Genomic DNA, 14,933 nt, shown 5'->3' with positions numbered 1-14,933 from the left:
GATGAAACGGCCCAAGCCGAAGGACAATGGATTGAAGGTCACTATCTGCTGGTTCACCTGAAATGATGCTCAGAGCCTTCCACCATAGAGGTTGGTCAAATGTCAGCACTGGTGTTGATTTATTGCGCTTCACTTCAGCACAAATGAAACACAGTGTAGAATATATACATGTTTTGTCACTGGGATTCATGTCTATCATCGGCATGAATATGACTGACGACTGTCCTGGAAAACTTCCATGGTGAACAGCTTGCATGACTCCAGACCAAGACGGTCTATGTGGATGTAGCAGCCAGCAAGCTTTCCACAACAAATCAACTTCTGATGTTGGATCTTTGACAAATGTATTTGTCAGACTCTCAAACTTCATTGTCATCAAACCAAGGCATTCATCTCTGTAGTATTTGATGTCAATCTTTGCCTTGTTGATGATCTCTTCTGTCCTGACATCAGTTTGCCTTCTGACCTGCACTGTGCTATTCACTCTGGGAGTAACCGAGGCAATAATTCCCATGCCATGGAAGGTGTTAAATCCATCAAGTGTAGCCGTGTTGTGATCCACGTTGTCTGCCATGTACTGGATGAAATGACCCTCAGGTGCTGATGCAACATTATGGTCAGACACAGCAGCATTCATCTCATAGGTCATGACCTCACTGTACGACACACTAAAACCAAGAGAGTACAAAGTGTCCACTAGGAACTTGGAATTAAAACAATGGTGCATCTGGACTGCTAATCCAATCTGCAATGGGCATATGAGAACACGTGGACGAGCTGCTTGCATAATTACTTGGCCTGTTGATGCTACTTTCAAATCTGTGTCCTTTCCACTGAAAATAGTCTTCAGCAAAAGCTGCAACGAATCAGGAACAAAGTTTAAGTTTGCTGAAAGTGATGCTATATCATCTTTGTTGGGATACAGTGCACGAGTTGTAGGCAAGGCTTTAATGTCACTCTTGATGAGTTCTGCTGCTGTTTCTATGATGCATTTCTTCTGAGTCTCCTCATCACACATTTGTTTTGAATAAAATGTGTGCAAGATAGATGATGCTGTTTTCCTGAATGTAACAACATTAGCTTTTCCATTCAGTTCTGTGATGATGAGTTCTTCACCAAAATGTTTCCTCAGCTCTTCCTTCATCTTGGGATGACTGTAGGAATCGCCATCATTGTATTCTTTCATTTTGTTGATGAGGTCACCAACAGTAATCTGTTCATTATCATTGTCAAGAATAAAACCAGCGATCTTTTCGAAGGCATTTGCCTTTTTCTCATCTTTAGGTCGTCCAAGCTTTTTTTTTTTTCATCTTTGTCTGAAGCAAAAGACTTAGGAAGTCTTTTCCTACTTCTAAAATGAACACTACATGTCTGATGATAAACTGCATCAGCAGCTGGCAAATCAGAAACAAACTCTAGTCTGCTTTTCACAGTGTCTGCCCACTCATCTCCCCGCTGTGAACATACTTTAGCAATTGAGCTTTGAAAGTCAAGTGTTCTCACTGGATGCACCTTCAGGCCACAGCGTGCATTGAGCTCTGCAGGAGTCCCACAAAAAAGACAACATCTGGCAAAGTCAAATGGTTGGTTTTGCGAACGTAAGTTCTGTGCAATATTTATAGCGGATGAAGACTCTTGTTTTTTTCTTAGATAACTTTGAATGTTGTACTTATTAGTAAAATTACGACGGCATTCTTCATGCACTGCTTGCCCTTCAGACACGACAATAGTCTCACCACGCTCTTCACTTGCTCTGTTTATGGAGTCTCTTCCTTTAGCTGTTGGCACAACAATCTTCCCACCAGCGTCCAGGGCACCTCCACACAGCACGCACACCTCCATATTCTGCTACAGGCCCATTCCTGAAAAGATTTCACAAATTGTATGAGATATTTAGGCCAGGAAATTCACACACACACACACACACACACACACACACACACACACACACACACACAAACACACACTAATTAAAAGCCAAAATGAAATACACAAGGCATGGGCGCGTATACTGGGACATTCATGCATTCACCGACACACATGGCAACACATGCACATACACTTACGTGCATTCACACACACACACACACACACACACACACACACACACACACACCAAATAAACCCATCAACCCACCTGCACACGCCTGTTTTCATTCCTGTCAGCAAATCTCCAATAATAATAATAATAATAATAATAATAAAGAAGTAATAATAAGAAGAAGAATAATAATGATATTAAAATTAGTTTAACTTGAATTATTGATGCAGTTATTAATTTTATTCGAAATAATCATATCAAGAACGAAAAAAATGGTGATGATCAAGATAATTACAAAATAACAGTAAAAAGAAACAATGAAAGCTCGCGAAAACGTATGATATTTTGATGCGCTTGAAGCACCATACTTATAACAAAGGCTTTCACTTGTTTTTGCTTATCGATCACAATAAGACAAAAGCATGGCACTATTAGTGTCGTCTGGGTGAGTGTTATCACATTATAAAGCAAACTACAGCAACTGTGAATGATATAAACAGTACTTACCAAGCATTGTGATGATAACAGCTCCAAATTGAAAACGCGCGCTTGCAAGAAAAGTTCGTCTGCTGTGACCGAATTAACGCCCGCGCTCGCTATCAGCGCGCTGAAACAAAGCGGTCGGCCTTGAGTCGGCTGTGAAAAGGCTACGGTGGCTGCTGTGCGTCAGAACAGCAAAATGATGAAAACATCACATTTTCAAAACCAAATTCTGCAATTATGCAGAAACCATCGGCATTATAATTTGGTAGACATGTTATGTACTATTTAATCTATCAGATCCATTAAAAATAAATTGTGTACCTTTTAATTTTACCCCATTATTTCTACGAACTACACTAAAATCCTGTGCTGCAGACAAAAGAATCAGGCAAGGAATTCTCTTGTCAGCAGATTTTTGCTCTCAGTTTGTTATCATCGTTTGTTAACCTTACACTGCTTCTGTCCCAGTCGTTCTGTAGTGTGCAAGACTGACCCCGCACAGATAGTGTGCGGCTGCAAAATGGTTGACCGGGTAACATGGTGAAACTGCTTTTAAACTGGCCATTTTGTTATTGGACTTCAACAGTAGGGTAGGCAGTCCTAATTGCGAATGATCCTTTTGAAGCAACCAGCTCAATGTGTGTAGTGTACAGATGACAGGTCGTACATCAGGTGTAGTTTTGTTTTTGAAGGCTTTTTCTGATTGGTTGCAAAGTTTGTTTACTCCTTTTGACTGTTTTTCAACGGTTAGAATAGCAGGGGTGCCTGAGGGTAAATGGGAACGGGCAAGTCTAATTGTGAACGATGGGTTTGGTTACATGTGGACAGTTAAAACAGAAGCAGGTTTTGAACTGATTAGGCATAACATGTTATTGGAACATCACACCAGACTGTTGTATGTGTTGTTTGTTTTCATCACACATGCACGCACTCACACAAACACACACATCCCACACCACACACACTAACACACGCTTTTGAGAGCGCTCAGTAGCAACTCACATGTCAAAATACCTATGGTGAAATTGGAAAAGACCTATTTTGGAGATTCCTGTCAAAACTGATGTTCTGATCTGTCACTAACATGCATTGTTTAATTCTCTAAGCACTGGTAATGCACAGTGCATTCAACATATCCAATCAAATCAGCTTATTTGAATTGTAGCTAAGTTCTAGTCCTGCTACAGGTGAATTGCTTCCTTTGCTTTCAGGGATATGAGAAGCATGTTTATGAACTTCGTAGTGGTGCACTAAGAGAAGAAATAGCACAGAAATAGATGATGTTTGACATGTTCTTAGATATGAACATTCATTAAGGTTTCAGAATGAGATTGAATCATACATTAAATTGTGAAATGTGTGTGGTGAGAATGCTTCCAAGTGGGGCAGTTCACAAACCGTTTGCAATTACACGCTGTTCACAGTTAGGCCTACCTACCCAAGTATGTGCAGTTTGAAGTTTCTTAAGAATATCTCCTTCAGTTTAATACATCTGCCATTTCCCTTTTAGGACCTTGCATTTTACAAGAAATCTGTAACAGTCATTATAGTGTCAATCTTAAATTGAATTTTTGTTTGGCTAAAGTGTCATTTAGGGTCCTTTATGCCCCAGAAAAGCTCAAAGCTCAGCAGTTTTGTCCTGTGGTTGACAAGTCTCAATTCTTGACTCTGCTAGTGTGTGTTGGACTGCTGCTTCAGCCCCCAGTTTTTCATTTTTAATTGCGGAGCAGTTGGTAGAACAGGGGTGAAGATCCCTTTTTTCTTGAGCCTAATGGAGGACACACCTGTTGCTACTGATACTATCGCTGCAATTTCATCAAACAAGTCAGTGCTCTTTGTGTTCATTTGGGCTTTGGTGTGCATGTCTTTGACAATTTTTTTTTTCAAATCCTTATTTGCATATTTGGGTGGGAATCTATTAATACTTTTTGCTGAGAATGACTGCACATTAACCACTTTTGTTTCTCCTGCTCTGTCTTTCCGTCCTTGCTTGCTTATCCACACACATACATATGTTACACTCAAAGATGTGTGTGCATGAACGCATGCACACACATATGCATGCATGCACACACACATGCACATGCACACACACATGCACATGCACACAACACACAACACACACATTCTCTCTCTCTCTCTCGCTCTCTCTCAACCCCTTGCCGGTGGAACGACAATCAGTGATATTAACCAAAACATCCCATACAACTATTTTTATTAGCATGTTTGATTCTGTTGAGAATTGACAGCACGCGAGTTCATATTATAACAATGTTCTTGCTATTGATGTGTTTATCCAGATTATACCCCCTCTGACCCCAACCGCACCAGACCCTGCCCCCCAGTGCCCTCCCCTTCCCATGTGTTTGTATAATGGCCTGAGGCTGATGTACAATAAACCATTTGTCTTGTCTTCTCTTCTCTCTCTCTCTCTCTCTCTCTCTCTCTCTCTCTCTGTCTTTGTCTGTCTGTCTGTCTCTCTCTATCTACAAACTAAACTCCATTGGCTTTCTGTAGCTTAGAGAATTGATTTATTAATTTTCTTTTAATGTTTTATAAACTTAACTCCACTGGCTTTTTACAGCTCAGAGAATTGATTACAAAATTTCTTGCATTTGTTTCAGTACTTTATCTGGTACATTCCCACACTACTTGTCTGATATTGTTCACCCTCAGATTCCACACTGTTCATTGTGATCATCTGCTGAGACATTTTCTCTGCAGCCTACATTGTAGAAAAGAAATTATTCGAACAGTGTCTTTTTATTCCTTGGTCCTGCCTCCTGGAATAAACTTCCCTACCAAATTCACCATGCTGAAACAAAATCTCAGTTCAAATCTGGGCTCATAACACATTCTGCAAATCTGCTGTCATGGATATCTAAGTGTTGGCATGTTTGTATATATGTGTGTGTGTGCTTTGTCATTGACACATCAGATTTTTCTTGTTCTTAAGTTATGTGGTTCTGGTTTTTGTAACTGTTTTTCTACATATTGATGTTAATTGTTTGTGCTTGGGCCCTTGTTCAAAGGAGGCAGAGAGCATTATAAATGCCCATATTATTATTATTATTACTGCTGTTATTATTATTAAACACAGCCAGAGCATTAGTGTGTTTAACTAGACAGCAAACATGCGGGTTCACTAACATGTGCATGTGCGCAGGTTTACACATGCATACTTTTTTCACACTTTTTTTGTTGCCAGAGGTATGTCATCCAGTTCTTCTCCACATTGACAGTATGCTGCAGTTCATGCCAAATTTGCTTTCATGACAGCGATACACCTTGTTTACAAATCTTGCTCCTGCCATTTCAAACAGGAAACCATACACACCAAATAAGACAAGAAACTCTACACATCAATTCAGGGAAAAAAATGATACAGAACACATCGGAAGAGGAAATACATCATTTCAGTATTTAAAAAGGACAAAAATACTTAGCACCATTTTACTCATTCTTACCTGTTTTCCAGTATACTTGTAATGTAGAGCCATCTGTTTCCGACCGTTCATGAACATACTCACATCAGGGCAGTAAAGTAAACTAGTTTAAAAATGGTCTACACACAGTGCATGCCATGTAATAACAAGTATATGTACCATTTTATAGGGGTAAAAACTTGACATTCCCATTGGATCAGGACAAAAATATTTTGCATCAGTTCTTTAAATGAAAAAAACAGCTCAAGAGTTAACAGCTCAAGAGTTCCACACATCCTACAAAAAAATGAAATGTTATACATAAATACAAGAACAAAGGCTGCACACAAACATTGAACAAAGACAAAAAGTGTGCTTACTTTTTTCATGCTACTCTTACTTGACAACAAAAATGTGATTGTGCTCTTTTAAGTAAGAGTAATGCTGCTGGTTCTGTTGATAAGAAGCACCAGATATGTCAGTGAAAGAGTGGCTGTGTTTCAGGTTCCTGCGCAGGGTGGTCCTAACCTGATAGATCTTGGGGAATCAGCAGTCACTCCTCAGATGGCCAACCTCAGTGAGTGCCCATCTCTGTGTCAGTTTGTATGTCTGGCCTCTCTACCCTCAGTCTGGACCATACTTATTTTAGTAGTTTGCCCTGTGGGAGTTTTCTTCCTCAGCCTGCATGGGCTGCAACTGGTGGAATTGTGGGCATTTATGTGCATGACCGTTTTTACCCTGCCGTACACTCCATTTTCAGGGGTGTGTCTCGCTAAGTATGTTTCCATAACCCACCAAAAGCTGACATGCATTATGGGATCATTAATGGGAGTATTTGATCTTCTGCATGTGTACACACACTAAGTGTGTTCAGGCACTAGCAGGTCTGCACATCTGATGACCTGGAAGATCAGAAAATCTCCAAGCATTACCTACCAGGAATTGAGACCAGATTCAAACCCAGGACAAGTCCTGTGCTTTTACCACTTACCTAGCTGTCCTATGGGAACGCCACAGGGGCATTTCAGATATAAAAAGTATTCATCCTGCCAGTCACTCCCTCCTCCTTTCAAGAGAATCTGTGCTGGAAGTGTCATCTTTACTGCTGTTCTCTTGTTGCCTTTTCTTTCTTGTTCCTTTTCGTCATCTTGTCATTGTGGCTTCCTGGTCATTTCACCTGTTTGCTTTAGACTTGAGAAACAGTTTCTTTCGTGTGTGGTCGAGTTGAAGGAGGAAAAAAAAATTTTGGAGAAAATTTCCTTTTCTGTTTGGAATGTTCACTGTTTGGAGTGTTCACTGAAGAATCTTGTTGAGAAACATGATGTGACTCTATGTGTGGAATGTTGTTGCACTTTGCATTACTTCTGTCACTCATGTACTTTCAAAACTGTTTCCTGTGCTATACTTTTTCTTTGTTTTCTTTTTTTTTTAAACACATATATGTTTTTTCTAATCATTTATATATTTATTTTTAAACTTAACCCTTTGAGCCATGACCACCGCTTTACCGGTGGTAGAGAAAAATGACATAATGCCTAGCCACCGGTTGAGCGGTGCATAAACACTTAGTTTTGCTATTGGTTGACTTATATTGAAGAGCCAATCAGAAAAACCGTAATATTCTGACATCAGCGAACGTAATACCAACATGGCGGCACCTTTTCACTGTGTTTTGTGCATGTGCTTTGGATAAAAAAGATCAATTTCAGTATAAGTCAACCAATAGCAAAACACAACACAAGTGTTTACGCACCGCTCAACTAGTGGCTAGGCATTATGTCATTTTTCTCTACCACCGGTAAAGCAGTGGTCAGGGCACTCTTTTTATATCTGCCGTGACACATTAAATACAATTATTTGCAAATTTTGGCTCAGGAGCTCAGGCAGAAGGGTTAAAATTGCTCAGGGCTCAAAGGGTTAAAGTTCAAAATTTTTTTGTTTCTTCTGCAGAAAAGCGCCTTTTCTATCTGCAAGACTGTCTCACCAGTTTTTCCGTTTACTCAGTTCTCTCAGTATATGCCTGTCTTTTGATTGTTTTTTGTTCTTTGTTTTTGGTTTTTTTTGTCATTTTTGTTTTGTTTTAGTCATTTTGTTCTCTGATTTATTGTGTGTGTGTGTGTGTGTATGTCTTTTCCTTTTCTTATCTCCTTTAGTAAAAATGTTTCTTACTTGTCATAAACAAACGAAATGACAATAATTATGCAAAATGGTTTTGTGAGAAATAAAAAGAAAATGTTGTTGCAGATCTGAACTCCGCCTCTGGGTCCCAGGCCCCAGCTTCTGGAGCGGCAGGAGATGATTTTGACATGTTCGCCCAGTCCCGGCAGTCCTTTGACGAGAACAAACAGGCACAGGGGTCAGTTTCACAGCTTTGTCTGTCTCTCTGTCCACCTGTCTGCCCTTCTCCTGTCCTCTCTGTGTCTGTACTTCAGAATTAGGCTAAAATCCAAAATGATTTGTCTCCGACCAGAACAGACAGGCACAGGGGTCAGTTTTACAGCTTTGTTCTCTGTCTGTCTGTCTGCCTATCTCCTGGCCTCTCTGTGTTTGTACTTCAGAATTGGGCTGGCTAAAGTACAAAATTTTGATTTTCCTGTCACTGTCCACAAAAACTTCCTCCACCTTATAGTTATATCTCTGATTTATCTACATAATGTAAAAAGTTGAATGCTGGATGCTAAATGCAAATGTAATGAAGGCCAAAGACTGATGACAGGAATTGAATGGTGAAACACAAAATGGATTGAGTAAATGTGGATACAGACTGTTTTGAACTTGGGGAGTTCATTGTTACAAGAACACTTGGTAGTCAGCACTTAGCACTGAGTGACACTTTTACGAGTTATCTCAAAATTCATCTGCAATGAATTGAAGACAAACAAAATATTAACATTTGACAGTAATGTCCCTGGTGAAATTGAAATTCTGTAGAAAAATCTACTTTGATAAGAAAATAGACACTTTCAGGCAGGAAATAAGAAAGGGTTGCACTGTGCTGTAGCAGCACACTCTCCCTGGGAAGAGCAGCCTGAATTTCACACAGAGAAATGTGTTGTGATAAAGTTATTCAGTACAATGAGGTGAGAATGACACATTTTACCTGCAGGTCAGCATACAGTAACCAGAAGGAGGACCAGATGGGAGGGGGACTTGGACAGGCCGTCAGCGCCAAGTCACAGGGAGACCAGGAAGTCTTACAGGTATCGTCTTGTCTCCAGTTTTATTCATTTGGTGTCTTGGTAAGGGTTGAGCCTTCAACTGTGGGTATGTTCTGTGGCCGTAAAACGTTTTGCTAAAATGTACTGTGTGTTTGTGCGTGTGTGTGCGTAATCTTTGTTTTTAAGATTTTATGTAAATTTTTATGTCTGAGATTTTATTCAGTTTTAATAGTGTTGTACTTTTAATCCACCATTTTATTTTCTGAATGATTCCCAGATGTTGGAGTATGATATGTGCACATTTTCTTACCCAATGATGGCCACTTCCGCTACCACCCACATCCCCCCAACCTTTTGCCCCCTGACCTTCCTCTGCCCCTCATTAAGTTGTTTCATTTGCACTTCCTTTTTGTTTCCATTTCTTTGTCTTTGTTTGTGGCTGCAACTCCCATGTTCACTTGTATGTACAAGTGGACTTTAATGTGTATGACCATTTTTACCCTGCTATGTAGGCAGTCATACTCCGTTCTCAGGGGTGTGCATGCTGGGTATGTTATTGTTTCCGTAACCCAATGAACGATGACATGGATTACAGGATCTTTAATGTATGTATTTGATTTTCTGTATGTGTATACACATGAGGGGGATTCAGGCACTAGCTGGTCAGCACATTTGTTGACTTTGGAGATCAGAAAAATCTCCATCCTTAACCCATCAGGTGCACTGAAACCGGGAATTGAACTAAAAAAAAAACTGACAAGAATCCGGTGCTCCATCCATTAGGTCACCACAGCCATCAACTCCCATTTCTGTTTCCTGGCATTTTATTCCAGCCATCTCCATTTTATTTTATTTTTTGTCTATGCAACCATTGTTTTGCATGTAAACTTGTTTTTCTTTGTGTAATAAATCAGCACTTGACCTGGTTGATACCATCACCATCTTACCCATTGTGTTAATCCCAACCTTACCGTTTACCCTTTTTGCAGCTGCAAGACAAAGAGAGTGATTATGATGAAATGGAACAGTGGTTGGCAACGCATGATCCTAATACCGCTGTAGGTATCTGTGTGTGTATTTTTATCAGTAGGGTAGCTGGTATGTAGGCTAGGGGTGATTTTTTTTTTTGTTTTGTTTTTTTATGTATAGTGTAGTTCTTATTCATGTATGTTATGTTTTTTTTTGGTTTTTGTTGTTGTTTTTTTACCTTTTTTTCTTTTAATGTTTATCAGAAGTTTTTTAGCCGAAGCAAATCTTAGGAAAGAAGTGTGTAGTTCTCGTTCATTTATGTTATTGTTTTTTTCTTTCAATGTTCATTGGCTTTTTTTTTGTGCTTTTTTTTATGTCAGCCAACCACAGGAAAAGAAGTGTGTAGGTCGAGTTCATGCTTACAAAGAGATAATGCCAAATATTTCTGTTGTTTGTATGAGACATGAGACATGATGTGCATGCCAATATAGTGTAAATATTTTGTCACTGTCTTGTACATGCACAATATGATGAATGTGTGTGCAGAGAGAAGGAAGGTGTGTGTGTGTGTATGTGTGTGCTCATGTAGATATGTGCATGCATGAGTAAGAAGTGGGTGGGAGGCAATTTGTAGACATGCATGCTTTCAAACGTTAGGTCCAGCATTGCATGACTGATTATGATATATCCTATCCACCACACCTCTCCATGAATACAGGCACTGTGCGTGCTATTGGGAATTTTAACACTCGCATGAAGACATGCACGAAATACTTTCCCTAATAAGAGATTCTTCTTCTTCATGGGCTGCGACTCCCACATTCACTCGTATGTACGAGTGGGCTTTTACGTGCATGACCGTTTTTACCCTGCCATGTTAGCAGCCATACTCCATTTTCTGGGGTAAAAAGAATAACATAGATGGAAGAAAAAGGATGATGAATTTGCCTCACTGACACCTGTCAAAAGAAAATAAAAAGGTGATCGTTTCAGTAACGAGAGATGTATCTTTGCGCCAGTAGCAAGATTGCATGTTACAGGCTGTGTTGAAGTCATATAAAGAAGGTGAACGGGTGAGTTCAGAGCTGCTGGGGTGGATGGAGAATGTTTTCCAGAGGTGTTGGTGTTGGGGTGAAGAATCACTCACTGCAAATTGACTGACCACTTTCTGTTGTTGTCGTGTTGCTTTAACACTGCAGGAAAAAAGCTGTGGTGGAACTGAGGGGACTTGGTTTTTGTTTCATTTTATTTTAATTATTATCATCTTCTGGGGTTTTTTAATTATTGTATTGTGAAGCACTTAGACCAAAAAATTACTTGATAAGGCGCTATGTAAGTGAAATTATTCTTTTTATTATTATTACTGTTATTACTATTATTATTGTTGATTGCAGCAGAGTAGCCATTGGCTACCCCCAAGTGCAGTAAATTTTCCAGCCATCCATACATACAGTTCTAGATTTAGGGAGTTATCAGAGTGTGCTGATACATATACACTACGCCACATCTGCTGTTGAATATATATATATATATCCGAAAGAAGCAGATGAATCGCCTTGCATAAACCCTGTGCACTGGTCCGGCCTGGAGAGCCTACACTAGGTTTGTGTAAAACATTATCATGAAATGAAATAAAATTATCAAACAAAATAAAGAAATAAGAAAATGACTGAAAACGTTAAAGCGCCTTTCCGCAAGAAGAAATATTAAAACAGGACAAATAGAAATTTGGATTATAAAGATTTAACTTGCTGTTTGCTAGATACTGCCAACAGAAAACTTTTCAAATAAGATCTGGTGGGTCAGGTTTAAATTGATGGGTACCATTCAAGCTTGTATGCAAAAGAGGCTTTGATGGTGGTGGCAGGTTTGCTTGTTGGGCTTGCTTGCTTTATTTATATTTTATTTTAATTTTTACTATTTAATTTATGGATCATTTATTATTTTCTTTTCAGGTTCAAGGATCAGTTTCAGTTTTGTGTGTGTTCATCCCTGTTTCCTGTTCAGATTTAGGAAAAAAATCTATTTAAAAAAAAAATATATTTTTTTTTTGATGAATGATTTGTTCTAACTCAACTGTCCAATTAAAAGAAGAAGAAGAAGAAAAAAACACTTATCTCCTCATGTTCAGGAAATAGTGTTATTTTTCTCTTCTGTGGTATTCATCACATACTTCCAGTGTTCAGCATACAAAGAATATTTTTTCTGATATGGCCCTGTGTGGGAGGCATGGCTGTAAACAACAGTGATCAATGATGATAAAATGTGTGTGTGTGTGTGTGAATGCAGTTTTTGTTCAAAATTATTGTGAGCAATTTATTAGTAATGCACAATTGCAAATTACTTCCCTTTATTTTGTTTCAATTTTTTTTTACTTACTCAGTTTTATTGATTGACTTTTCAGAAATGATTATTGATAGTACTATTTCTTTATAATGAGGAATTTATAATAGATAGAATGCTTGTGCTGTGTTGAATGTTTGTTTCTGAATTTGTTTATTGAATGATGAAACTTTGTGTTTTACTGTGGATGAAATGCCTTTTTCATGTCACCTTTTTATCAGCAAACTTGTCAACAATTTCTCTTTTAGAGATGATATAAAGTATTCTTGTATCTTGCACCTTGAACTCACACTTCGGGGTCATATATTGTATCATGTTAAACTGATGCAAACTTATCAGTTTGCTCCTCTTGGCCAAAATTTCACAGCAACTCGGTGATAAACTGTCTTGCTATCAGTCCGCCATCTGCTAGCCAATCAAATGCTGTGTTTCATGCACCTTCAACTTACATATCAGTGCCAGGTTTTGTCAGAACCATGTACACAACTTCATCTTTCTAGTTGCAGGTCACCTCCTGTGTTGCGTGAGCGTAATTTGTTGCGATGTCTGTGTGTGAGGTACAGTTGTTACAAATCTATGTGTCTAGATTCAAGCGTTTCTTAATCATTTTCAGACTGACTCTGCAGGAAAATCTGAAGGCCTTACAAGCTCAGGTAAGTCCTTTTGTACATCATTTCCGTTTCAAATGTGATATTCATCTTTTGGGTATGGATATTGTCAGTTATTGCTGTGTCAGAAAATACATGGATAGCTGACCAACCTGTGTGGTTTAAGTTTTGTGCCTGCAGCTTAGTGGTTGCAGTGTAATTGTCCCTGTTTGGTTATATTACTTTGGCTTCCAAATTAAAAAAAAGTTTGTACTGGAGAAACAAAGAATTATACAAGACTGTTTTGATTTGGGTGGTGTGGTAAGTGAATGTGTGGACCATGGATCGAGAGAGAACAAGTAACCCTACAATATTTGGTTTTTGTTAAAATATTGAGCTTTTGTGAAAACATCCAGCTTTGATTAAAATATAACATGGGCATTTGTTGAAATTTCATGCTTTTGTTAAAATCTTAGGCTTTTGTTAAAACATCAGGCTTATGTTGAACTATAACCTAGGCTTTTGTTAAAACATCTGGTTTTTGTTAAAACATCATGCTTATATTAAAACATGGTTTTTGTTAAAATAGGCTTTTGCTAAGATATCAGGCTTTTGTTGAAATATCAGTAATTTGTTCAAACATAACGTAGGCTTTGTCAAAGCATCAAGCTTTTGTTAAAATAGCAGGCTTGTGTTAAAACACCATGCATTTATTAAAACATATACAGGCTTTTGTTAAAACTTTTAAGCTTAAGTTAAGATAACCAGCTTTTGTTGAAATATCAAGCTTTTGTTGAAATATCTGGCGTTTGTTACAATAACAAGCTTTTGTTAAACTGGCAGACATTTGTGAAAGTGTCGTGCTTTTTGTTATAATATTTGGCTTTTTTCAGAGTTTCAGGATGATGTATTTTGTGTTGCCGCTGGCCTGGTTGATGATTTCAGAATTTGTTGTACTTTCAGTTTGTCAGTCCAACCTTACCAATTCCTCTGAGTATGTTGTGCACTTTTGTATGGTTCTAACTGCTAGCCAGGCTGGCTAAATGCACCATCTTCTGCTTACACCATTAGTTTTAGACAACAACATCTGCAGTGATAGACGCTTCAGAGCAGGATGTGGCTGTCAGGTTTTGTTTTGTGATCATCTTGAATCACACACACACACACTCTCTCTCTCTCTCTCTCGCTCTCTCTCTCTCTCTCTCTCTCTCTCTCTCTCTCTCACACACACACACACACACACACACAAACATGTATGCATGCATACACTCACAGACACCACACACACACACACACACACACAGAGCAAATTATGTCATGCTGTTTGTTCACATGCACAGACACACACACATTCACACACTCAGACACACTCAGACACACACACATGCATGCACGCGCGCGCACACACACACACACACACACACATACACACCGAGCAAATCTAACAACCACATACTGTCATGCTGTTTTTTTGTCCAGTAAATTTTCCTGTAAGAACACAGCTTACTTTCTTAAACACACACACGCACACGCAAATGCATATGTTGCTTCAAAAACATAGCTCTCAATGTAACTGCCATGCGCATTACTATGTCTTGCTATCAGTGAATCACACTTTAAAGTGATTTTATTTTCCACATGACTGTACTGTGGACATTGATGGAATGAAATGTGATTGTTGTCACCTGAAGAACACTGTGACACTGGATTGACACCAGGTCTGTATGAAGACTGAACAAACCATAGACATTTGGATGTAGAGCACACCAGTCACTGTTTGGAGTTCTCTGGATCCTGTTTTTGAATATTTTTATGTTGTTGTTTTTTGGTTGGTTTGTGTAAAAGAGTAGAGTTCAATGATCACTTCTTGGAAGACAGTGAATGATGGTAGGTAGATTTTGTGATTTTTTTCTTTCTTTTTTTTCTT

The 14,933-nt window shown here is 38.8% G+C and overlaps 1 protein-coding gene across 8 annotated transcripts in view; it reads left to right on the top strand.

Moving 5' to 3' along the window:
• LOC143285167 (target of Myb1 membrane trafficking protein-like) overlaps positions 1–14,933 on the top strand; it is a 46,863-nt gene that overhangs the window by 20,930 nt on the left and 11,000 nt on the right. For 4 of the 8 annotated variants that reach the window (XM_076592416.1, XM_076592408.1, XM_076592399.1 and 1 more), the window contains 5 exons: positions 6,454–6,526; positions 8,194–8,305; positions 9,056–9,149; positions 10,097–10,165; positions 13,033–13,072. In XM_076592416.1, the coding sequence (XP_076448531.1) occupies positions 6,454–6,526; positions 8,194–8,305; positions 9,056–9,149; positions 10,097–10,165; positions 13,033–13,072 (388 nt within the window). Of the gene's footprint in view, positions 1–6,453; positions 6,527–8,193; positions 8,306–9,055; positions 9,150–10,096; positions 10,166–11,116; positions 11,565–13,032; positions 13,073–13,969; positions 14,001–14,933 lie in introns of those variants that run through there. The other 4 variants (XM_076592429.1, XM_076592455.1, XM_076592440.1 and 1 more) reach the window with 3 other exon arrangements.

Source organism: Babylonia areolata, chromosome 1, assembly GCF_041734735.1.
Source record: "Babylonia areolata isolate BAREFJ2019XMU chromosome 1, ASM4173473v1, whole genome shotgun sequence".
NCBI classification, from domain to species: Eukaryota; Metazoa; Mollusca; class Gastropoda; order Neogastropoda; family Buccinidae; genus Babylonia; species Babylonia areolata.
This window is presented reverse-complemented; position numbering and strand designations above follow the sequence as displayed.